We start from the raw sequence: 27,022 nt of genomic DNA, 5'->3' as shown, positions 1-27,022 counted from the left end.
GCATTGAAGTTGGATTTTGGGGCTTATTAATGCTCTTCCTAAAATGTGGCATCCAGAACTGAACATAATAATAATGATTTGCTTTCACTCAGAGACAGTAGAGAAGAACAATCACACCCTTATACAAGTCCTTTTTAAATGAACTTCTGTTTTGTCATGGTTCACTGCCCTAGTATTTATGAATTTGATTTTTTTCAAAATCAAGTATATGGCTTGACATTTATCATTTCTAAATTATACTATACAATATTTAAGATCATATGAATGCTCTCATCCAGTGTCCCAGTTTGTGTCATCTATACCTTCGTTCAAATTATTGATGGAAATAGTAAACACAACAAGGGCAATCTATATCCCTAAGTCACTCTGCTGGAAATCTTGCAAGTTGATACCAATTTATTAGTATTTATGCTTTAAGTCTGGCCATTCAAATAGTACTGACCACACCCCTTTGTACTTTGATCTATACTACAATTCTTCTTTCTTTTCCATAAGAAAAATGTGAATCTTCATCAAATATTTCAAATTCCAGGTATATAATAACCATAGCAGTTCCCTGATCTATCACTTTAGGAAACATATCACAGAAGAAACTCAGCTTAGATTAACTTGGTTTCCTATTACTTTGCAGGAAGAATCCATAATGCCTTTGTCTAACATAGTTCCAATTAAGCCTAAACTCTTTGACCAGGAGCAAAAACCATTGCCTCTCAACAGCATTCAATCCTGTCTGAGGAAGTAGAGCATAAAGGAAATGATCATACTTTTAGAACTGAGGTTTTTTGGGCAATGATGAGTATATCTTTACTCGCAGTTCCCATTAGAGAGAAAGAATAGACAGGTTTGATTATTTTTAAAATCACTTCCTTCACTGTGCCTCAGTGTTGCCTATGCTCCTTCTCTACCACTAGAGGGAAATAAACTACTGCTTAATTCTTGGTAACCATCTTTCAGAAAAACTACAGGAAATCAACTGCCAAACTCTAAGTAACTAATTTTAAGGAGCTTGAAAAATCATATATTTGATTAGAATGATCATTTCAGAAAATTGTGTTTTCCTCAGAGGGAGCCTGTTAAACTGGATTTTAGATTTGATCACTGAGATTGTAGGCTTGCAACATATATAGAAGAGAATACCCTTGCCTATGATTAAGGAGAAATGGTTTTCCCTCTTTTTCCCTAACTACCTTGTTACTGGACACTACTGTCTAGCCATTGAGGTTGGAATTTCTAAGTCATCTTTTACCCTTTACCCTTCCTTTATACCCCATATTTAATCAGTAGCCAAATATTATTGATTCTACCTTCAAAACATCTTTTGCATTTGTGTCCTCATTTCCTAGACACTGAAGTGGCTCACATAGTCGCCATTCTAATATGCATTCTCCTCACCTCTTATTATGACTTCTTTAATAGATTTTCCAGTCTTAATAATCTCCCCCCAAACCATCATACAACCAGTTGCCAAAATGATAGTAATAAAACACAGGTCTGACTGTTATTCTTCTGCTCAATAAGCTTGTTTTTTTACAACCTGGCTTCAGCCTGAAATTTCCAGGCATAATATATATTACTGTTCTTCATACTCTCTGCTTCCAATCAGTCTGACTTCTTATTCTTCCTACACAACAATCCATGTCCTGTTTCTATATTTTTGAACATTTTTGGCCTCTCACAACCTTAATCTCCTTCTCTATCTTCCCTCACTTCAGAAATCTAGCTTATTTAAAAATTCAACTCCCTCCTACAAGGACTTTCATGATAACCTAGCTAATTGCTAATAACTTGAAATTACTTTGAGTAAGTTTTGTCTTCATTTATATAACAATGACTTTTTACTGCTGGGCTGGTGATCAGATATAAAGAGCTGTCAGGCACTTTATTCTTCTTTTGCTTTTTTTGCGGGCTGAGCAACTGGTTCTTTGAAATATAACTTTCTCCATTAGCTATTCCCTTGATTCCCTAACATCTGTAGGAGTTTTCAATTAAGGCAATTGAAATGGCAAATGTCTACCTTTATGTCAACCAGTTAACTTTCCTTTAGTGAAGCCACAGTGAAAGTAACGTATTTTGTTTAGAAAGTTGTTAAGATAGATAAACAACTCCCTCCTTAGACTTAAAGATTCCACAAAGAAATCTTGCTCTGGAGGATATAATAGTTTTGATTATTCCTTCCTTTTGGAGTTTCCAATTCTGTATTCAAGCAATAGCATGCATAGTCTACCAATTCTGTTCAATACTTATATCACCCTTGATGCCTTAAGAAACAAAGTAAACTTTTAAACATACAAAGGTAAATGCCTTCCAAGTCTTGAGAGAAGTCCAATATGACTGAGGGAAGTGCAACTGTCTCCTGAGAGAAAAGAGGAGGAGGTATGAAGGTCACCAATCTCAATGACTGAATCCTAGGCTAAATTTTTGAATCAGCTACAGGCCTTTCATCAGGAATGCTTGAAAGTTCTCCATTTCATTAAATACCTATCCCCCTATTGCCATAGCACAATATTCAAATTTTGTGGATAGGTTATTCTTGGTTGTAATTCTAGCTTCTTTGACCTCCAGAAAATTATTTTCCAAACTACCCATTTATTCATAGTGGTTACTGCTAAATTTTGGGTGAGCCGCACTATTGCTCTGTGGCAGTGATGGCAAACCTTTTATAGACCAAATGCCCAAACTACAACCTGCATGCTGCATTTGAACCTCCTTGCCTTATTTCAGACAGGGGAAGGAGGAAGCACTTCCATTGGATTCCTTAACAGAGGGGTGGGGGATATGAAAAATGTCTCAGACGTGTGTAGAAGAAGGAAAGGAGCAGCCCCCTCTGGCAAGTGTACCATAGGTTCGTCAACATGGTTCTATGGTATTATAAGTATTTCTTTCTAGCTACTTTCCATGTTTTCTCCTTGAATTTGAAATTCTGGAATTTGGCTATAATATTTTTTGTAAGTTTTTATTTGGAGATATGTTTCAGGAGGTGATTAGCTGATTGTTTCAATTTCCTTTTTGCCCTTTGGTTGTAAGATTTTATTTTTATGATTTCCTTTATAATTTCTTTATTTTTCCTTTTCTAATTTCTTTTTCCTTTATAATAACTTAAAATGTAAAGTCTAGGCATTTATTTTAATCATGACTTTCTGGTATAATGACTATTCTGAAATTATCAATCTGTTTTCCAATTCATTTGTATTTCCTATGAGATATTTAACATGTCTTCTATTTTATCAGTCTTTTAACTTTTTTCCCCGTTGATATCTCATGGAGCTATAAGCTTCTATGTGACCAGTACAATTTGTTTTTTAGTAAATATTTTATTTTATTTGAAATTTTTTGTTTAATTAATTTAGAGTATTTTCCCATGGTTACATGATTCATATTCTTTCCCTCCCCTCCTCTCATCCCCCTTCCATAGCCAATAAGCAATTCCACTGGGCTTTATATGTGTTGTTGATCAAGAACTATTTCCATATTGTTAATATTTGCATTAGGGTGATTGCTTAGAGTCTACAGCCCCAATCATATCCCTATCAACCCATGTGATCAAGCAATTGTTTTTCTTCTCTGTTTCTACTTCCACAGTTCTTTCTCTGGATATGAATAGCATTCTTTATCAAAAGTCCCTCAGAATTGTCCTGGATTATTACATTGCTGCTAGTAGAGAAGTCCATTACATTCAGCAACAGAAATTTTTAAAGAGATTTTCTTCAGTGAGATTTCCTACCTGTTTTACCATTTGTTCAACTCTGCTTTTAAGAAGTTTTCTTCAATATTTTTTGTTATGCTTCTTGTACCAGGCTGTTCTCTTTTCATATTTCCTTACATAGTTTTCAATTCTTTCCTCAAATGCAATAAAATATGAAGAGCTTTAAAAATCATCAAAAGATATATGCATGCTATTGTTGTTGTTGTTGTTGTTAATCATTAATTCACTTGCTATTTCAATGATTATATAAGGGACATTTTACCTAAAAATAACATAAAATACATGCATTTCAATAGGACACAAGTGAATAAGCATAATAGAAAAATAAAACTAGGTAGCTTTGTGGTTAAAACATCAGATCTAGGGCCAGGAATATCTCAAATAAAAACTTGCCTCAAACACTTACTATCTGTGTCACCTTGGGTAAGTCACTTAATTGCTGTCTGCTTTGGTTTCTTCATTAGCAAAAATGAAGATAATCATACACATCTTTCAGGAATATTGGGAGGACAAAATAAGACAATATTTATAAAGTGCTCTCATAACTTTAAAACATAACATAAATATTAGCTAGAAAGCAATTCAAAAATATCAGTACAGCTACATAATTAGATTGTCCACAACCACCAAAATTTTGCATGGGTACAAAAACACCTATACTGTGTTTCCTATTAACACAAAAACAGATAGTCATAAACCACAAAGTAGTAAAAGAAACACTCAAAACTTGTACAAAGTAATATGTGCATAAAAACACGAAATCTCTTGGAAGACATGCATTATCTGGGTAGTAATTATTATTATCACCTCTGTATCTCCATTTCAATTGCCTCTGTAGCATCATGTTAGTATAGTAACAGGTTATAGTTCTCTTATGACCTGATATGGTCACAGTTAATCATAATCCTCTTTAGTGCTAGTGTTACATTTCTAAACTTGAACATTTGAAGTTCCGTCAAATATCTCTGTATCTTTGGAATCTCTACAACTAAAAATCTAGGCAAAAACAAAGTATTGCCTCAGGGTTGTATCTTTGTAGCTTATGTGGACTTCTGCATGCCCAGGTAAATTACTCTCAACACCCAAAATTTCTTTGCTAACTTCTTGTGAAGTCATGGAATAGAAAACATTTACTGTTGCTTTTCTTTGGTCATCTTGATCTATATTTCAGTTTGTACCCTGTTAGATGATTGATAGCATATTTGTGAAAGAGCTGGGTTCCTTTAGGAAATTGTACCTGGTCATTTTAACAGGAAGTCCTTCATTATGTTTCCAAATAGAAGTTCTCCCTTCAAAAGGTTCTCTAAAGTTTTCATCTTTGAATTTGCCTGAAATCTTTATTTATTTTCCAAGGATCAGCCGAGCTAACTTTAAAGAAGTTTATTTCTGAAAGGTTTATCACAAGGTGATGTTAAGTTTTGACCACAGAAAATCTTGAAACTATATATTAAACCATGATTGTATTTTAACCTTCACCACTGGAGGGAGAAAGTACACTGCCTTGTACTATATTAGGATTTCAAATGCATTTCTTATGCATTCAAATGCAGCTTCCTATGAGATGTGTTATAAGCTCTTAGCTGGCAAGATTTTGAATTGAGCACTGATCCTCAGAATTAAATGAGTGAAGTTAAATTTAGCAGATGCATTATCGTCTAGAAAACGTTTACTTATCCTGAGGTTATCTCAGGAATATCCCAATAATTATATCAATATGCTTATATAGACCTTCTTGATATGTTTACATAGAAAATGATTCATTTGTGAAAATCTTAGAATTTGTGACCAGAATTGTCACCATATCCTTTTAGCTATATGTTTATTGTGAAGGGTGTAGACCCAGGCACTCAATATAATTCAAGAAATGATTAACTATGCTATGCTAGAGTTAAAAGATACAAAGGAAATATCACAAATCTCTTACTCTCAGCTGGAAATACTTTAAGTTAATGTTTGTACCAATGTTTAAGCAGGGAATGATATTGTATTGAAACCTACATAGTATGGGGAAGGTCAAAACAAAATTACAGAAGACAAAATAATAGCCTAAAGTTCCATCTAGAAAGAAACTATAAAAGGTTAAAGGTATGTTCCATTAAAACAAAATACTTGGCTAGTATATACAGCTTTCATTTACTGTCTCTAATATCAATTTTGTCCTTTTTTTCATCTTTTCTTGAAAGTGACAGCTTCTGTCCTATCACCTTTTCCTAGATGTGCCTTATGGACATTGCCTGCCACCACTCACCTTGATTTTTCCCTCTCTTGTAAAAACACCTTTGCTCCTTTTTGAAGTCAGATAATTTACCTCTTTTTACCTCTCCCTTACCTTTTCTCCCATCATAATCCTTCCTTCTCAGTCCTTATTTTTAATTTTTAGATATCATATCCTATAATAGACAACTCAAAACTGTGGTCTCTCTTTATACATTCCTTCTAACAATCCTAAAAATGATAAAGTTCTTAGGAGTACAAATATTATCTTTTTATGTAGGACTATAAAAAGTTTTAACCTTATTGAAGCCTTTGTGATTTTCTTTCATATTATTTTTAATTGTCCTCTAAAATCTAATATTTGAAAGTCAAATTTCCTATGCAACTCTACTCTTTTCATCAGGAATGCCTAGAACTGCTTTATTTCATTAAATGCCCATTTCTCCACTGAAGGATTATATTCAGTTTTTTACTGTATAGGTAATTCTTGATTATAATCAAAGCTCCTTTGCTCTCAGAAATGTTGTATTCCAAGCCCTCAATTCTTTAATATAGAATCTGTTAATTTTATGTAGTCCTGACTAGCTCCATGACATTTGAATTGTTTCTTTCTGGCTACAGCCAATATTTTGTCCTTGACCTGGGACCTCTGGAATTTGGATAAAATATTCCCAGGAGTGTCATTTTGGAATCCCTTTCAAGAAGTTATTGGTGGATTCTTTCTATTTCTATTTAGTTCTCTGGTTCTAGGAAATCAAAGAAGATTTCTTGATATATGATATCTAGGCTCTTTGATTATGGATTTCAGATAGTTCAATTGAAGTATTCTGACTAAGTGAAATAGGTTAGAGAATAAAGTAGAATTGAAGTAGATAAAATAGATTAATCTATTCCTGCATTATTAAGGAAACTGATCTAGTCCCTCCAGGAGGTCAAGCAACTTATGCAGATGGTAGGCCAGAATCCAATTATCCTATGGCCAAGAAACAAAGAGACATCAGGACAAACAAATAGGTCAAGATGGAATTCAAGGTAATACAAAGCTAACTATGGATAAGTTATTAGGTACATATGAAAAGTAAATAACCCCTCAGTGACCTGAGTGTTATCCACTTATCACTGACCACTCACACCTGTGTTTGTGATGAGGTAGTTTATTTTTGTTTTTGTTTTTGTTTTGTTTTGTTTTGCTTCATTGACAAATAAGAACCTGTATGTGAAAGGAAATAGCCTTGTATCTTGTAACCTTCCATTAGGTAGGTCTGTCACAGCTGGTAGATTCTTTAATCAATAAATAACAGTTCCAATAATTGAATTTCTGGGTGTCTGAACTCATTTTATGAAGCACCTCACTTCATTTTAATTCTTAAATTATTTATCATCAATCCATTCTGAAGAATAGTTGTTTTTCTAATAAGATATTTTATATATTCTTCTATTATTTACATTTTTAAAAACTGTTTCTTAATTTTTAGAGTCATTTATTTCCACTTGCTCTGTTCTAATTTTAAGAAATTATTTTTTTCAGTATGTTTTTGTGCCTCCTCCTTCTTTTCTATTTGACCAATTCTACTTTTTAAGAAGTTACTTTCTTCAACACCTTTTGGAACTTTTTTTCCCATGTGATCTATCCTGCTTTTTAATGAGTTCTATGCTTCAGTAAATATTCATGCCTATTTTTTAAAACATTTTGGCCTATTCTGTTATTTAGGGTAGTATTTTCTGTGCCTCTTTTACCAAGCTAATGACTCTTTTTATGTGATGTTCTTGCATTACTCTCATTTATTTTCCTAATATTTCCTCAAGATCTTAATTTTTCATATCCTTTGTGAAATATTCTAGGAATTTTTCTTAGGTCCAAGACTAATTCACGTTTGTTTGTTTTTTTTCCATTGAGGTTTTGGATGAAGCTGTTTTGACTTTTTTGTCTTCCTCTGAGTTTGTGTTTTGACTTTCCCCATCAATATATTAATTTGCTATGATCTGGTATTTTTAATTATTTGTTCATTTTCTAACCAATTTCTTGACTTTTAACTTTATATTTAAATTGGGCTGTGCTCCTGAGGTTGAGGGGGCACTGTCCCAAACTTCAGGATTTTCCTGCTGCTCTTTTCAGACCTAGTTTTGTGGAGTCTATAAGTTTTTAGTTCTTCCAAAGTGGCATGGTTTAAGCAGAAATGTAATCATTGCTCTCTTGGCTTGCACTTTTCTATTCTGGAAAGGCAACCAGAGTTCCCATTCCCCAGCAACTGTAAGTCTGATAGTGCTCCTTACTACCTTCACACTTCAACCTGGAACCATATAAAAACCAGTACAATAGAGTCTTGCTCTCAGTGCCAACAAATGGTAACTTGTAATTTCCTTATCAATTGTCCAATCCCCTTACCATCTATGAGCTGAGAGCTCCAGAAGCTTTAATGCAAGGTGGCTAACAGAAATTTTTTTGCTTCTGTAATTTTAACTGTCACAAAAAGTCCATTAGAATCTTCAGAAAGTCAGTTAGAACTTAAAGCTATAAATAGAGGTGAAGTTCCAATTGATGGGGCTTTTGCCTTCTGGCTTTCACTGTGGCTGGAGGCTTTTGCTTTGGCTTAACCTGTTGGCTTTGGCCTAATTGCTTCGGCCTTGGCCTGTGCTTATTTTGTCTTGGGGAAATTTGGACCTGTCTCATTTCTCTGGACTGCTCCCTGATCTCCCAGCTCCATCCCTCTCCTTCCCTGAATTTCTTTTGGGTGTGAGGAATTAGGCTCCACTCCTAATTCAGTTGTCTTTGAAGTCAGTTGGTGGCTTCTGAGGACCTGGTATAAGCTGGCCTAGTCTGTGCTAGATTGTGTTCCATTCTCTTCCCAGTGAGATAGATCTTTCCTGCAAACATTCTAAGTTGTCTTTGGTGGGCAGATGGTTTCATTCTATTCTTTTGTTCAGTTCTATAGCTCCAGAATTTCTTTTTGAGATGTATTTTTAAGCTTTAATTTGGTGGGGTATTGAGGAGAGTTCACGTTAGTCTCTGCCTTTCTTCGGTCACCCTGGCTCTGCCCCAAATTACCTATTAGACACAGGATAATGAATCTGCACTTCAAGAGGCAGAGGACTATATGGATTCCCCAAAGTAGGAAACATAGCAATACAAAATATAAGTTCAAACCAAAAAAATACACAGATCCCCTCCAGAAAAACTATACAATGCAGCAAACTATAAGACATATAGTAACTAAACTTATTAATTCCAATAATATACTAGAAATTATGAAAGTGACTAGAATAAGAACTTTTAAGTAAGGAAAATAGAATTATACAAAATTATTCTATATGCATCAGAAATTCAAGGAGGGAATGGAATATCTAACTTTCCTAAATTTCTATATATCATTTTAACTTCTTTCTTATTTATTTTTCATTCAGATTTATCTATTTTGGAGAGGGAAAAATTGAGATCCTCCACTAGTATAGTTTTACTATTTCGTCCTGTAGGTCATTGAATTCTTTCCTTTAAAAACTGGAAGCTATCCTGTTTGATGCATATCTGTTTTGTATTGATATTACTTCAATGTCTATGGTACTTTTAGCAAGAAAGCTAATCCACTGAGCCATCAGATACCCCTAAATACTTTTAAAAATATATCTTTAATTAAACTTAACTTTTGCCAGTATCAATTGGTTACAAAGATCAATAAGGACTAGGCAATGGAGTTTAAATGACTTTCCCAGAGTTACACAACTAGGAATATCTAAGACTAGATTTGAACGTAGGACCTCCTGTGTCTAGGTCTGATGCTCTATTAACTGAGCCACCTAGCTGCCCTGAGTTCTCAATTTTATTAAATATCAATTTTTACCGCTGAAACATTATACTCATTTTTACTAGATAAGTAATTCTTTTCTGTAATTCTTTCCTTTGCCTTCTGGAATATTACATCCCAAATCCTTTAATGTAGAAGCTGCTAATTCCTTTGTAGTCCGGATAGTAGCACTATGATATTTGAATTGTTTCTTTCTGGCTGTAGTATTTTCTCCCTAACCTCATAGCTCTGTAATTTGGATATAATATTACTCGGGCTTTTCATTTTGAGACGTATTTTTGGAGGCAATTAGTGAATTCTTTCACTTTTTATTTTAACCTCTGATTCTAGGATATCAAGATACCTAGGATATCAGGAAAATTTTCCTTGATAATTTCTTGAATTATGATATTGAGGTTCTTTTTAAAATCATGACTTTTCAGGTAGTCTAATAATTCCTAAGTTCTCTCTCCTCAATCTATTTTCCAGGTTAATTGAATTTCCAATAAATTTCCTAATAAATAAAAATAGAATGTATAGATATTTATAATAGTAAAAACTGTTCAAATTGCCAGAAGAGGAAATAGAATACTTAAATAACTCTATCTTAGGGGGGAAATTGAATAAGTAATCAACAAACTCCCCAAGAAAAAATTGCTTGGGCCAGATGGATTCACAAATGAATATTACCAAACATTTAAAAAACAATTAATCCCAATGCTACATAAACTATTTGGTGAAAAAAAAAAGCAAAGAAGGATCCCTACCATTTATGACACAAATATTGTACTGATTACCTAAACCAGAAAAAAGAAAACTGGAAAAAGAAAACCATAGACCAAAAAAACCTAGAAAGAGAAAGAACACATATGGTGTTTACAACAACATAATATGAGAAGGTCCATTTCCTTTAAAAATGTCTTTCTAAAATTATACTAGGATACAAAGATGAAAACAGAAACAAAAGAGAAGAAATTGTGGGGAGGATCAAGCCTGAACATGGATTACGTTTCACAACACTAAGTCTACTGGTGAATCAATGTGGGTTTTGTTTGTTTTTTTTGTTTTTTGTTTTTATGTGGCACTAAAGTGCAGAATGGGATATCATGTAAAAGGAAAGAGGGTAGAAAAAAGATAGAGAACAGGTGATATATCCTAATCAAATAAATGGTTAACAATGAAGAGGGAATCATTTATCTAATCTCCAAAGAAGAATGAGGCTTTGTAAAAGGGGAAACAGATTATGAATGGATCGGATATTTAAGAATTTTAGTGCGGTCACCAAGGAATTGAATAAACATCAACTCCTAATAAAAGAGATCCAAGTCAGGATAACTTTTATGGTGGTTTCTTTACAATTTGGGAAGAGTGAAGGTAGGGGAAATGAGTGAGAGGGAGAGAAAGAGAGAGAGAGAGAGAGAGAGAGAGAGAGAGAGAGAGAGAGAGAGAGAGAGAGAGACTCTGGCCTNGAGAGAGAGAGAGAGAGAGAGAGAGAGAGAGAGAGAGAGAGAGAGAGTAACTCTGGCCTGGTCCAGAGGCCAAACCAGGCAAAGCTTCAGGGACCCCAACAAAGGGGTGCACAGAGGTTAATTAAATGAGGCTTCTAGCCACCAGGCCTCCTCTAAGAAGAGAGGCCTCTTTTGAGGCTAGACTAGAGCCTCCAGAAACGCCAAAGAAAAGGAAAGGGAGTCAGCATAACTTACCCACATGACAATTCAAAGGGAAGCAGTCTGAGATCTCAACCTGAGCTCCTCCAACTCCAAGTTCAAAAGGCAAAAAGCCCCTGACAGGAAGTTATCATCATATTTAAAAGATAGCAGCTTTCATCACTTCCTGCATCCTCCTCCAGTTTTACGTGGACAAATGACAGCCTCAACTTGGTTTTGGATTGCCCAGGGGGCAGTCACTTGTTTTTAATTTGTCACTTACTAGCGCATGTGGGTCATAGACCTCTCTGCTCTCCACTTAATTCTAAGTTGGGTGGGGTGACATTATTCCTGGTGGCTAAAGTCTAAAGAATGAATGAGGGTGAGATAATTCCATTTACACAGCTTGTAGATGTAAAAAAGCATAGAGAAGGATTAGAACAGGAGAAAAGATATGTTGAAATCTTAACCCACTAGTGGAGGGTAGTCCCACTGAAAATGCTCTGTTGCAGGTTGGAGGAGTACAGTTGCAATCTGCAAAATTTTGGTGCTTAGAGAGAACATTAACTTTTAGAGAGTATTGTGCTTCCATAAAAGATATTCTTTCATAGGAGAAGAATCAGAGCTTCTGGGAGAAACTAATACATGGAAGAATAGGAGAACATGGACTGAGAAGAAAGATTTTTGAGGCAAATCGTAGGGGGGAAATGATCATAGAGAGAAAAGAGTTAATGACGAACTGAAAAATCAGGAAGATAGGAAAAATATAACCTTAAACAATACTTCTCTTCCTCTTATTTCCTGTTGGAATTTGTATTTCTAAGAATGAGGCACAACCCCAAATTTAAAAAAAAAAAAGAAAATTAAAGGAGCAGGAAGATCAACAAAATAACATAAACTTTTTAGAAGGAACAATGAAGGTGCATTTTGAAATTTGTATTCCTCGAGGAATACAGAAACAAAAAATAAATAATTACGCAATAAAGCTAAATAATAAACGCTTAGAATAGACAGAAAGAGTTGAAAAGAAATAGTAATAATTAGGGAAACAAAATTTTAAAATTTAAAAACCCTAAAAAACAAAGTGAATTGGAAAAAAAGGGTAAAGGGAGATTGTATTTGGTTGTTCAAAAGAGGGAAAAAGACAAAAGACTAGATCAGTGATTCCCAAAGTGGGCACTACCACCCCCTGGTGGGTGCTGCAGCGATCCAGGGAGGTGGTGATGGCCACAGGTGCATTTATCTTTCTAATTGCTATTAAAAATTTTTTTAATTAATTTTCAGGGGGCTAAATAATATTTTTTTCTGGAAAGGAGGCAGTAGGCCAAAAAAGTTTGGGAACCACTGGACTAGATAAATGATAAAAGAAAAAATTAATAAGTAGGAAAACTAGAGAAGGGAGTAACACATGGGAAGGGGGAATAAAGGTAAAAGGAAAAATGCCAGTAGGAGGAGAGTTGCTTTAAATTAGATTAATCTAAAATATCAAAAAAAGATAAAGTACCTTACATTTTTTACAGAGGAAGAGGCAAAACATCTAATTCATAAAAAAAAAACCAGTATTTGAGCCAGAGTAAAATATTGCCTAATTTTCATAACTTTGAATGAACAATCAAATGATATTAAAGAATGATAGTTTGGATAAATAAAGAAAATATTGCTTATAAAATTTCTTTCTTCAGCAATCTCTTCTGTATGAGAGAAACACACCTGAAAAGCAAAGGCATGCATATAATAAAAATGAAGTGTTAGAACAAAAATTATTATGTATCAGTGGAATACAAAACTGCAATCACCTATGTCACATGATGTAAAATCAAATATTCATAATGAAAATTGATCCGTTTTGCTGATTTTTTCCTCTTTTCTTTTTTCTTTTTTTTTTCTTGAAACTCTTACCTTCCATCTTGGAGTCAATCCTGTGTATTGGCTCCAAGGCAGAAGAGTGGTAAGGGGAAGCAATGGGGGTCAAGTGACTTGCCCAGGGTCACACAGCTGGGAAGTATCTGAGGTCATATTTGAACCTAAGACATCCCGTCTCTAGGCCTGGCTCTCAATCCACTGAACTACCCAGCTGCCCCCTCTTTTTCCCTTAAAATATGATTTGTTCTATGGGATTAATTTCTGCTAAGAGAAAGGAGAAAAATATTGGGGATGAACAAAATATATCAATGAAAATGGAATAAAAATCGCATAAGGAACTATCATTTCTATAGAGGATGACCCATGCAGGTCTCACTGTGAGGAATAAATCCATGAGAAATGTAGTCTTGTTCATTTTGGAACCAACTCAGTCTCAGAAGTCATGGGCAGAATTGACACCTTTCCTTTTCTGTACTCAAAAGTGGCCCCAGGGGGGCATCTGGGTGGCTCAATGGATTGAGAGCCAGGCCCAGAGATGGGAAGTGCTAGGTTCAAATCTGGCCTCGGACACTTCCTATGTGACCTTGGCCAAGTCACCCAAACCTAATTGCCTAACCCTTAGCAGTCTTCTGTTCTGGGACTGATAGTACTGATTCTAAGACAGAACGTAAGAGTTTAAAGCAATAGGCATCAAGATCCTGAACAGTTGTGACTTGCCTTTGAGTCACATGCATGTATCAATACCCACATCTTCTGACTCTTACTTAGTCTAATCATTTTAATATTATGTCTAGTGAACAACTTATGGCCATATCTTTTCCCCTTAATTTTCCTTTAAACTGTCATTATTTCTTCTTTTAAATTATATATGACAGTGTTGCATAGTGCATATAATATCAGACTTGGAAGGGAAATCCTTGATTCAAATCTTGCCTTCGTTCAAAGTCCATATAATAGCAGACTTAGAGCTAAGAAGCCCTTGGTTCAAATCAGAGCCTAAATGGATTCCCTGAACTTGTTTCGTCATCTACATAAATGGGACTCGGTGGCCTCAGCTCTAAATCTCCAAACTCTTATGTTCTAATTCAGTTTGTTTCATCTCACCACAAGGAAACAGGCTCCTGGAGGAACTTGGGCAAACTGAGCTCTCATCTCTTCCAACATAACTTCTAAGACATCATGAAGATCTTCTGTGGAAAATAGTCTCTTTTATCTACTATGTGATGCTTGAAATTTGTTCATGTCGGTACTGATTCCTTCAACTTTCAAATTTACTAGTGTTAAAATGGAACTATCCCTGTGAAAAGTCACAATTTAAACCATTCTCAATGGATAGGGCAGTGCATGTAGTAAAAAAAAGAGCGCTAGATCTGGAGCCTCAAGATCTGAGTTCAAATCCTAACCTTGCTGTGTAGGTAATCTTAGTCAAGTTGTTTCACTTCTGTGCTCCTTGGTTGTCATCTCTAACATGAAGAGATTTAATTTATACTTTAGTGTAAATGACTTTATAATTCTTTCCTGAAACCAGATTTTGATAAGAGGGAAAGTGAAGTGGTTCAATGCACCTGAAGATAGCAAGGAAAGTTATTAGGAGAGGGGTAGGACTTGCACAGAACTTGGAGAAGGAGAATATGGAAGATGAAGCATTCACATGATCACATTTTTGTCTACAATAAACTCTCTTTTTCAAGTTCAAGGGCTATGTCTGCTTTTGCTCCATTTGTTTGATAGACTTCTTTCTGTTTAGTATATGTTCAATAAATATTTTAATGCATAGCTGTCTGTCATTTGGTTCATATCTATATCTTTGAGATTGGGTCAGAATGGGTTGAATTCTGGGGCTACCTTTGTGATGTCCTATTGCTAGCTAGATGGCTCAGTGGATAGGGTGCTAGACCTGGAGTCAGGAAGACCTGAATTCGAACCTAACCACAAGCACTTAAGCTGTGTTATCCTGGGCAAGTTACTTACCATCTCTACCATTTAATCTACTGGAGAAGGAAATGGCAAACCCCAAACTCTATAGAGTACCCTATATGAGGGCACAAAGATTCAAATGTGACTGAATGACTGAACAACAATAAGAAGAAATTAATCATTTACCTGTATATTCATCATAGAGTATGGATTCTTACCTTGCAACCCTAATCCTGAGATTTTTTTAAACATAGTGGAAATTACATGGTAGTAGTTATGATTGTCTACTTCATTATTTTATTTTTTTTATTTTTTATTAAACTCTTACCTTCCATCTTAGAATCAATACTGTGTATTGGCTCCAAGGCAGAAGAGTGGTAAGGAGAGGCAATGGGGGTCAAGTGACTTGCCCAGGGTCACACAGCTGGGAAGTATCTGAGGTCAGATTTGAACCTAGGATCTCCTGTCTCTAGGCCTGGCTCTCAATCCACTGAGCTACCCAGATGCCTCCTCTACTTCATCATTATAATAAAGACTATTCTGTTGTAAAGAAATACTCATAAAATTTTAAGTAGGACCTTTGCCAATTGACTTCATAATGGATTTTTCTTTGTTTCCCAAGGACTTATCAACATTCCTGCAGTAGCCTTTGGGATGTTCTCTGGAGGTCTAGTTATGAAAAAATTCAGGATCACTGTATTTGGAGCTTCAAAACTCTACCTGGGATCTTTATTTTTTGGTTACCTCCTACTGCTTTCCCTCTTTGCAATGGGCTGTGATAATTCTGATGTTGCTGGCCTAAGTATCTCCTACCAAGGGTAAGTTATGATAATACAGGTGACTAAGATTCACATTATTTGCCTATCATGCTTTGGGGAAAATGTATTGTATGTATGATGTAAGAGTTAGTAATCTGTTATTCCAATGACTTGGGAGTCATAGAATCAGAGGATTTTAGAATGAAAGGGAGTTAAAACAATCTAGTTTAACAGTCTCACTTTATAGATTAGGAAACAGAGGCATAGACATTAAAATGATTTTCTCTTGGACCACACATGAATAATTCAAGAATCATAACTAGAAGCTTATTAAAATACTCAGTGTATAAGACACTCTGCTAGGCATTAAGGAAAATACAAACAATTAATAAGGCACTGTTCTTGTCTTCAGAGATTTTATAATCTAATTAGAAACAGATTATAACTTCAATTTGCCATCTATGAGTTAAAATTTTTTTCAGATTTTTAAAGTGTTTCTTTTTTAAAATATTTACCCATCATCAATTCTGAGTCTTAGAGAATGTGTGTTCCAAAGGCACAGGATGAATACTTTACAAAATATATCTGGAAGGGATATATCAGAAGGGATCTCAGAGGCTATTTGATCCAACTCTTTTCATTTTCAGGCAAGAAATAAAAGTATTGGGGATGGGGTTAAGTCAATTGCTCAAAGTTACACACGTGGAGAACACTTTGCATCTATTTCCATTGGGCTGAGGTTCTGGAAATGTCCCATGCTTTTGGAAAAGTAGGGTTTAGTCTGCCTGTACCTATTGAGACCTGAGTCCAATGGAAATCTAGATGATATGCTACTGCCTCTTCTAAAGGTGGAGGAAAATGCCTAGGAAGTACTTATCCAGATTTCCATCTTCCTCTGAGGATGAGAGCCAGAAGAGGTATGCCACCCAACTCCAAGGAAATAAGGTCTGCCTCTTCCCATTATTCCCTAGAGATTATATTTCTAAAAACATATAATCAAAGGAAAAGAATGATAATGTGAGCATGAAATTAAAAATGAGATATGTAAGGATCCATAAACACAAAGTATTAAAAAATTTACAATTAAGTAATTTACTAAGTATCTACTAAGTGCCATAATCCCATTTGATTCTCACAGAGAGAATCTTGAGAAGTAGGTGTTATTACCTCCATTTTACAGCTGAGAAAACTGAGGCAGAAAGAAATGGCTAATGAGACTGAGCCTAGATTAGAATTCAGGTATTCTATCTCCAGATCCAAAACTTTATTCTCTACTGAATCACTTCTCTAACTCTAATTAAAGGAGTTGAGAAAATGCAAAATAAAGTTACTACTGAACTGATAAAATTATATCCATTTCTTTTCAAAAAACAACAAAAATCAATAAACTGGAAATTAGCTAAGGAGCTAATCTGATTAAAAACAGAGAAGAAATAAAAGTAATTATTACAGGTTTTACTCCATAATTTTATGTTATTATATGGAGAACTCACTGGAAATTAATGTTTACTTAAAAAAATTTTAGACCATTAAACTAAATTAATTTAATTTAAATTGAAAATTAATTTAAACTGAAAATAAAATTGAACAAAACCCTAAGAGATTATTAAAGAAAAAAACATCAGTTAAGATATAACTGACAGATAAATTCTATTGGACATTCAAAGAACAATTTTAGCTCATTTTCTATTCCTTTTTTTGTTCTTCAGCTTTATTGATGCATTTTAACTCTTCCAACCATTGAAACTTCTATTGCAACAAAGAATAACAGTAAACTAAAAGCAGCAGTGACTTTTTTTGAAAATGTTTATCATAATTAATGCAAAATGAGATGACTAAAAGCCTTTTTAAGTATGGCTTCTTGTTTCCCCTGAATGCATAATAATAATTAAAGAAAAACACCTCTACTTCTATTCCTCTATTCCCTCTTAGGAGAATCTATGAAGCATCATTCTATTAAGTCACAATTTCTTTTTGCCTTCTAGTTTCAAAGAAATTTCACATTGATATGATTCATCTCCTGAGCAGGATGTTGACTCATTGGTTGGTAGATGAAATTTTTACATTTAGAGTTCCAACAGCTAAGTTGAAGTTCACAGATAGTTTAAAAGACATGTGTGCTTAGCATCCTTTGCCCTCTTTACCACCATAGTGTCATCATTATAACCAAAAAACCCACAAAATGGTATCAGAGAAAATGCTTACATTTTAAAATTCTTCTTTTATTCATTTGCAGGCATGAAGTATAGAAACTGCTGGGTTTCTAAGACCAGTTTTTCATACAACAGTTTATTTCTGCTCTAGTCAAACACTCTTCATTCTGTCTGTACTCTTTCCCTCTTTTTTGTATTTTTCCATTTGGGGAACTTTTAGCTTAATATTTGGCATCTCTCTGCTGACAATATCAGTACTGGGAAAATAATCGGATGTGTCTGAGCAAATCTTCCCTCCTCTCTTCCCTATAACTGAACTGCCATTTCAGATTGGACAACTATAGGCATTCTTGTACCTAACTGAGAGGAATAATGAAAGTCAGGTATAACCTGAGTGCCCCTTCAGGAGATTGTCTTTTGATTCATCATTGGTCCAATTAGGTCTTGTCTCTTGAATGATAATAAACTGAATGTATTAATCTTCTTGTCCTATTTTCTATGCTCCATGGTATCTCAAGTTAAGCCAATAGCCTTAATTTTTGTGTGCTAATTTGTGCCTAATAAAAGCCTAAACTTAGGAATTTAATGTCCACCATGTTTATTTTGTATAATTGACTATTTCCAAAAGCAAGTACAGCAGACCGGAATATCTGGCCAAGTCTATGTAATCAAATTACCAACATAGAGACTTGGTCTGTTGCTGGCACCATTTTTGAAAACTTTGTATTTTAGCATTATCTGAATTTGGGATCCACTGGTATAGCCTTTGAGAACCCTGACCTTCCTTTGTACCATGAGGAAGCTCTGGAATAGAACTGATAGAATTAAATTTTTAAAGAACTTAAAGACTGCACATAATGCAATTCACAAAACCATGAAATATCCTGTCATTCATTATGACAGTCATTGTGGCACAATGAAGAAAGAGTTACCCTCAAAGTTATATAAAATCTACATTCAAGTCCCACCTCAGGGCAACTGTATATATACCTCAAGGCCAGAAAAAGAGGACTGGGCATGAACCTGCCAGTCTCTATTACATATACTTACTTTTATTTTAAAGTAAAAAATAAGACTAATCTGTGAATTCCATGACTTTCTAAGACTATAAATTGAAGAGTTTGTGCTAGTCTATAGAGGTAGAGTTTCCTCATCCAAGGAAATCATGGGTCCACTACCTGTCTTCTATTCCCTTTGGCATGAAAGGGAAATCCATCACTATCCTGATTCTTTTCCTTAAACTTGTATGAACTGACACAACAAAATAAATATAACTAAGAAAAATGTACAGTAATACAAGAGAAGTGAAAACAACTCTAACTCAGGTTAATTAAAATGATTACTCTTTGCCCCAGATAAAAGAGGGAGAAACAACTTCCTCTTCTTGGTTTAGAGATAGGGGACTATGAGTAAGGAATGATGGACATTATATTATATAATGTTACTTTATTTCCTGGATTTCCTTTAGTTTTTTTTTTTGATAAAAGAGAATACTTAAGGAGTGAGATGTATTGCCAAATGTGGGATCTCAGCAATATGGATCCCACACATTTACTTCTCATTTAAAAAAGAAGGACATAAATAAAACCTATTTATTAGGATGGGAGAAAAACATCAAAATTGACCTAAAACTGTAGGTAAGAGATTCTTGTTTATGTGGACTGGCCTGACTACTGAAAATGCCCTACAAAGATTGCAAATAGAGGAGAGGCAGTGTGTTTTAGAGGGAAGATTATTGATCTTGGAGGCAGAAATCCTTGGCTTAAATATCAGCTACGTCACTCATGAATTATATAATCTTTTTCAAGTCCTTTCAAACTTTTAACCTTTAGTTTCCACATTTAATGAGTACAGATAATAACATTTGCATTGTTTCTCTCAAGAGTATTGTAAGTAAGCTACCATGTTAACATTAAAGATCTATGGAAATGTGTTTTGTTCTTATTGCCAGGTCCAGCATTGCCTCTGCTTAACAAACAATACCTGATAATATCACTAATAATATCCATTTAGTGTGGTTGTTTTGGAGTGTGGGGGTATAAGACTAGGATGACTGGATTTCTAGGTAAGAAAGGAAGGAGCACTGTCACACAACCTGAAGATTCCAGAAATTATAGATGAAAGAACATGTAAAATAGTGAAAATAAAAGAAGAGAAAAAAAAGTAAAAAACAAACAAACAAAAATAGGAATTCTAAAGTAAGAGAACAATAGGAGACAGACTGGTGTAATAGGAAGAATATTGAATTTGGAGGCAGAGGACACATGTTCAAATCTTGCTTCTACCTCTTATCATTCCTATTTGAATATGGACAAATCATTGAACCTCCTTGGACCTCAGTTTCCCTATGCATAATATGACAAGGTTGAAAGAATTGATCTGTAAAACTTGGAAATCCGTGATCCTACAATACTGAAAAAGGAAAATCGAAGTCAACTGGAGTAATAAGAGTTTGTGAGTGAAGGAAATGAAGATTAGCAGAAAATTCTCTAAAAGAAAATTGAGGGGATGGGGACTAAAAGAATCAGAGGAGAAAGAGTAACATTCATAAAAAAAAAAATAACAACAAACTTGAAGAATGAAGATTTAGGACAAAGGGAAAAAGGGAAAGGAGTGGATAAAAGTAGAGATGATTTGATTAAGGAACAAGCCATAGAGGACAGACTAGGAAGATAAAAGAGATGAGTAGATGAGTGAGAGAACTGATAAAGGAGGGAGATCGGTGCAATTGAGCTATAAAGCTATTTCAAATGTATAAAGCATGAAATATAGCTGCTAGCTTGTAGAAAACAGACATCTTATTGTAGTGAAAAAGCAGTGGCCTTGGAGTCCAAAAGCTTAAATTCAGTTTCTACCTCTGACACTCATGAGTTATGTGAGACTGTTAAAGTCACTTAACTTCTTGGTGCCTCAGTTTCTCCTTCATTAAAATAGAATATATCTCACATTGATAATGCCATAAGATCATTGTAATGTTAGAGTTATGCAAACTTTAAGTGAAATATAAATGTGAGTTATAATAATAATAATAATGAATTAAATAAGATACATTTTATTTATTAAATAAATGATAACATAACATTAATTATAGAAAATGTTATTTTAAATAATAATTTCAATTTTCAACTTTTATAAAAATAAACTTGATTTATGTGTTGTATCTTCTTGTCAGAATATGGGCCCCTTCGGATCAGGGACTGTATTGCTTTTCTATTTGATCATCAGCATTCATCACAATGCTTTGTACATAACAAGAGTTTAGTAAATACCTTTTCATTCGTTCGTTTATTATTCATTGAAGACAATGACAGTGTCATTCATCTTTGTATCACTCAGAGCACTGTACACACAATAAATGTTGGTAACATACACATAGTAATTATTTGCCAAATGAAATGAATACATATGATTGCTAGTTTTTTGCCTCATACCACCATTTAGATAATGTTTGGCATAGTAACTGGAAAATTGACTGTAGCATTAGGAAAACTCAGATTCAAGGCCTTCCTCTGACATATACTACCTGTGTGACTCTGGGCAAACCACTTAACCCTTAAGTACCCCAAAGAAACTCTCTAAGACTGTTAAGTTACAGAATAGATACCCATGGGCATTGGCAAAATACACTTTCACATTGGTAACTTCATGGGAAAGCGGAAAAATGAATGACTCTATGGTCAAAATTTCTCTGGTACTATCCCAATGAATGATCTTGGGCAAGAATCTTATCCTGTGTAAGTCTTTGTTTTCTTTTCTCAAAATGAGGGGATTTATCTATATGGATTCTGGGTTCCCATCAATCATTAAAGCTATTGTTTTTATGCTCACATGACTTCATGGGTCTGATCCTCCAAAAAGTAATCCTGGCACAAATAATATCAATGATTGAAGTAAATTTCTGAAAGGATATTATCTTATAATAATCACCTGTGTTCACCTATTAAACCAGTATGTTAAACTGTTGTTGTTTTTTTAACACATTTTGTGCTTACTTCCCTGGCCATTTTTCATGTGCTGCTTTTGAGTAGAGACTGAAGAAGGAAATGGAAGTTAGAAAAGGTTTATTGAGCAGATGTCAAAGGCCAGAGATTAGAACTTTTGTGTAACTCTACTTCTAAATGAGAGTTTCTATAGCCACTAAAATACATTTTTTTCAGAATCGGGTGATACTAGCATATTTTCATTGGGCAGTACTTGAAAGCCACCATTTTTCTGGAAAAAAATGTACTTTACATTTCTTGTATTTATATATATTAACTTAATTAAAGGCCATCTTTTAAAACATTCATATTTGGGTGGGGTGTGTATGGCCTGCAAAGATGTAGTAATTTGTTTTGTTATATTTCTTTACAGAACCAGGCAAGTCTCTTATTATGAACAAGCTCTCCTTTCAGAGTGCAATTCAGGATGTACGTGTTCCAAAACAGAATGGGATCCTATCTGTGGAGAAAATGGAATCACCTATGTTTCTGCTTGTCTCGCTGGTTGCCAAAGTTCCACTGGAAGTGGGAAAAACACTGTAAGGAACTCCTCCATCTTGATAATGTTCAAATTCTAATGATAATTAACATCTGCATAGTTAGTTAGGAATTTTGATAGACCACGGAGGAACAAGGCATTGAATTGTAAATTTAGCTCTACCTTTATCTTAGACTCCATTCTATGTCATGCCAATAGGGAAAATGTTGCCACAGGTGGAAAAAATTTAACAGGCACTGTTAAAGTAACAGGACATAGAGACGAAATCTTGTACACATCAATGACCCATTCCATTGAGTGAAATATTAATAGAGCCAAAGAGGAGTATGATTGAGGACTATAAAATCCCTCTCTCACTCTTATTAGTTTCTAATGGAAGATACTAAGTCTTTCCAGTCTTACTCAATTTCATGTTCTGGCACTAGAGTGGCAATGGCCATTAATATTATATGGAATTCCACAGGACAGAGTTTCCTTGCAAACATACTCTTGAGGCTCACATTGGAACCATTAGTTTTCATCAATATCATCAAGAATAACTAATGTTTATTAAGTATCTACTATGTATATTCTACATTATGCTGGACATCAAGAATGCAAAGAAATATTAAATATGGCTACTGCATCAAGACTCATACACTCTGCTTTGGAAGAATGGGCAGATGAATAACCAACAAATAAGAATGCAAGATAGGATACATTGAATACTAAATGAGTGGCCTAGGAAATGCATACATTTAGAGGAGAGAAATATCACTAAGAGCTGGGAGAGTTGGAGAATGCTTAGGAAGGGATATGAGATATGATTTGGGTTTTGTGAGAAAAGTAAGACATAAGGAAGAGTGTGGGACATTCAAGTTAGAAGATAAACTATAAACAGGTCAGGTTTGAAAAAGCCAGGGAAATGCTCTTCCTCTTGTTCATCCTGCCCAAGGAAAGGTGTCACAATGAGACATGACTTTATATGTAAAGATTCCATGGTTCTAGCTTCAATAATGAGAATACAATATGGTGAGGAAGCCCAAGTGCATAATTCATTTAGGCAATGATGAGTAAACACTCTGCAGCTATAACTCAATAATTTCATCCACTTTCATTGGTTCCACATTCAATGTATTTGCAGATGATTCCCAAATATTTATTTTTGGTTGCAGTTGAAATCAACCTTTCTCCCCCATGTCTGCCTGGTTAATGAGTATCTTTTTTCTAGAAAGCTCTTATGTTTCATCTTATATTAAATATATCTATAAGTAAATTTATTATATTAGCATCATAGGAACATGGATTTATACCTGGATGGATATCCAGAGTGTATCTTCTTCATTCCCTTCATTTTTTTTTTAACAAATGAGAAAACTGAGAACTGACTTACTCAATATCATATAGGCAGTAAGAGGAGATTCAAGGATTCACACCTATATCTCCTCATTTCAAATGTATCACCCTTTCCCCTTTACCACTTTCTCCCAATTCTCCTTCATTTCCTGACTTCCTTATTTCTCTTGTTGGAAGCTAGGATTAAATTTCAAGGTTATCTTTGTCTTGCCTTCTCTATGTTGGCCCCCACATCTAGTGAGTACTGTCTTTGATAGAAGGAGGAATGGGTTGGAACTTGTGCTACTTTGAATGACTTCGATTAAATATTTGATTAAACTGGGACTCAGTTTAATCATTAAATTAATAATAGGGAAAGACTATATTCAATTCAACCATTTTTAGGGTTTATCATGCACCAGGAACTATGCTAGATACAGGGAAGGTAAAGGGAAAAACTAAAATAGTCTCAGACTACAAGAAGGGGCCTCAAATATTTCCTTAAATTCCTTTCAGTTCTGCATGCCACAATCCCTTCATTCTACCATCAGGATCATAGACTTACAGAAATGAAAAGGTTTTCATGGGTCATCTAATCCATTTTATACATAGACAAGGCAGTCCTCCACAATATACTTGATAACTAGTTGCCCTGCCATTCTCTTCAGTTTGACTCTCAACTATCAGGATCAAGTCTCTTCTAAGATTCAGTCAGATTCCTTATAGCTAATTTCAATCATATTCTTTCTATTCCCTGAGATGTGTTGTTTCCTACTGGTCATGCTTGACTCTTAGTGACCCTTTGAGGTTTTCTTGGCAGAGATACTAGATTTGTTTGCCATTTCCTCATCCAGCTCTTTTTATAGATTAAGATCTAAACCAAACAGGATCAAATGACTTGTACAAGGACCCACAGCTTTGATCCTTTAAAGCTGAAATCAGAAGTTATCTCAATCTCTTTTTGGAAGAAAGCTGGCCAAGACAGAGAAGTAAGAAACACTCAGAGACTTCCAACTACCCTCCAAATGAGCACAGAAGAACAAAAACTTCTCAAAATGAATACTGGGGTGGCAGAACCAACATAAGAGTGAGGTTAGCAATGCTTTGGCCCAGAACAATGTGGAGACTGGCAAAGATTCATTTCAATGGTGTACAAGAAGACAGAGAAAGTTGAACAAGCCTTAGCAGAACTCAGACACAATACACTGCAAGCAATAGGAAAAGAGTACAACCGGCTTGGTCCAGCCTCACCAGAATAAGAGCTGAAACAAATACAATTCAGAACAAGCAGCAGTGGAAAGAAAGCAGCCCTACATAGTCCAGCTGGAACAGAGGCAGGACACAGCCCAATATAGGTGCAGTGGGAGAAACTCAGTCCAACAAGACCAAGCCTTGGCAGGATTGGACAGAACCCAACTTGAAACCAGCTAAATTGAACAGTTGCAAACCTCCTCACATCAGACTAACCAGGCCAGCCTGAGATGGAGATGGCTGAGTCAATCTCAGAGGACAGTACTCCCTCCACTCTAGGAATAGAGCTAAGCTTCAGCATACAGACAAAATGAAGGGGGGAAAAGATATTTGATTTCCATGTCTTGTCTTGAATACCTAAAATGAAGTATAAATTCCCCAGCTACCCAGGCAGTATGTTTTCCTTTGAGGCAACACTAAATTTAAGGAAATTTTAAAGCCCAAATCTATTTCTCTGCAACTATAATTATAATTCACTGATCCTAATTCTGTCATTTGAGATCAACTATCAATTCTAATGCTTCTTTCAGATAAAAGTCATCCATGGCTTTGCCCTACTTATTGATTTTTTAAAAGCCATACAGTACAAAGTCAAACATATATCCCAGAAACACTCCACTAGAGACTTCTTTCTAAATTGACCATTAATGGCTTATGGGACCATTAATGGCTAATCTAAAAAAGACTCATCTTTTTGCCATTTCTTAATCAAACTGACCAATCTTTGAGTTATCTCACATTTCTCACATTTATCTAAAATGATAACATGAGGGCTATTTCTTTGATCTATTAGTCTGATTACCACATTCAATAGGGAAATGAGTTAATTATCCAATGACTTATTCAATAAACCTGTTTCTTCTTTAGGATGAGAGTGTTCATTTCTAGACATTCTTTAATCATGCCTTTAACAGTATGTCAAAGTTAAACTCATACACCATGGGATATAGTTTATAGATTTCACTTTCCATTCATTGAAAATTGGTACATTTGCCCTTCCACAGTTCTATGTTGTTTCTCCTCTTCTACATAATCAAAGATTGCTGACAGTGGTTCAGAAATGTCAAATCTTTCAGCACTTTGTGATGTATTCCCTTTAGGCTTGGTTACTTAAAATCATAAAGAGTTGCTAAGTCCTCTCTCACTATCACCTACTTATCTTGAGTTTCAACTCTCTCTGTGTCATATTTTATATGTCCTTTTGATTATAGTGTTCTTTGTCATTGGCAAAGAAAACAGGTGAAAAATAAGTTATATCATTCTGACATGTCTTCCTCATCACTTATTACAATTGTTAGACCATCCCAAGCAATACCTCCTCATTTCGGTATATCTTTTTACAACAACAAAATATTTTTGCTGACTTTAGCTTTTCTCACCAGCTTTAATTTATTCTGAGTTTTAGCACACATGACATTGTTTTTACAGGAACATGTTATATTTATATTTTTGCCCTCTATTACTTGCCTCTGCTTCCATTTTCTTGGCATGCCTTAAAAAAATCTAAGATGATCTCTAATTTCCTTGTTCATCCATATAGGTTCAATTTCTTCCTCACTGAAATTGTTTCTCATGGTGTCTCCAGAAGTTTATTCTTAAGTGTTTTATCCTCTGGGAACTATGCTCCCTATAGAATTTTGCTTTATTGGGTCTTATTTGTTCCTTCTCTGAACCCTTTGAAATCTGTTCTCTCCAAATCTAAGTTGCATGCCAGATCATTTTTTTATTTTCTTCTATAATAAATTCTAAGCTCCATTGGTCATTTTTCCTACCCTAGCATTTATATAATTTTCACTCCAATAACCATTTCCTCAACATAGATGATATCAACTCCATGACAAATAATTGTGATTTCCTTTAAATATTTTGTATGCATTCAACCCTCATGTCTGCATTTTTCTGCTCTTTCTGGTCTATTTTACTAACCCTACAACCTAAAATTATC

General features: G+C 34.7%; 1 protein-coding gene across 1 annotated transcript in view; it reads left to right on the top strand.

Moving 5' to 3' along the window:
- The window catches only part of SLCO1C1 (solute carrier organic anion transporter family member 1C1), a 66,564-nt gene that overhangs the window by 26,900 nt on the left and 12,642 nt on the right, over positions 1 to 27,022 (top strand). Inside the window, exons 4-5 of the mRNA XM_044679070.1 lie at positions 15,745 to 15,940; positions 22,387 to 22,552. Of these exons, the coding sequence (XP_044535005.1) occupies positions 15,745 to 15,940; positions 22,387 to 22,552 (362 nt within the window). The remainder of the gene's footprint in view (positions 1 to 15,744; positions 15,941 to 22,386; positions 22,553 to 27,022) is intronic.

Source organism: Gracilinanus agilis, chromosome 5 (genome assembly GCF_016433145.1).
Source record: "Gracilinanus agilis isolate LMUSP501 chromosome 5, AgileGrace, whole genome shotgun sequence".
Classification (NCBI taxonomy): domain Eukaryota; kingdom Metazoa; phylum Chordata; class Mammalia; order Didelphimorphia; family Didelphidae; genus Gracilinanus; species Gracilinanus agilis.
Note: the sequence above shows the minus strand (reverse complement) of the source record. Positions and strands in the feature narration are given on the sequence as shown.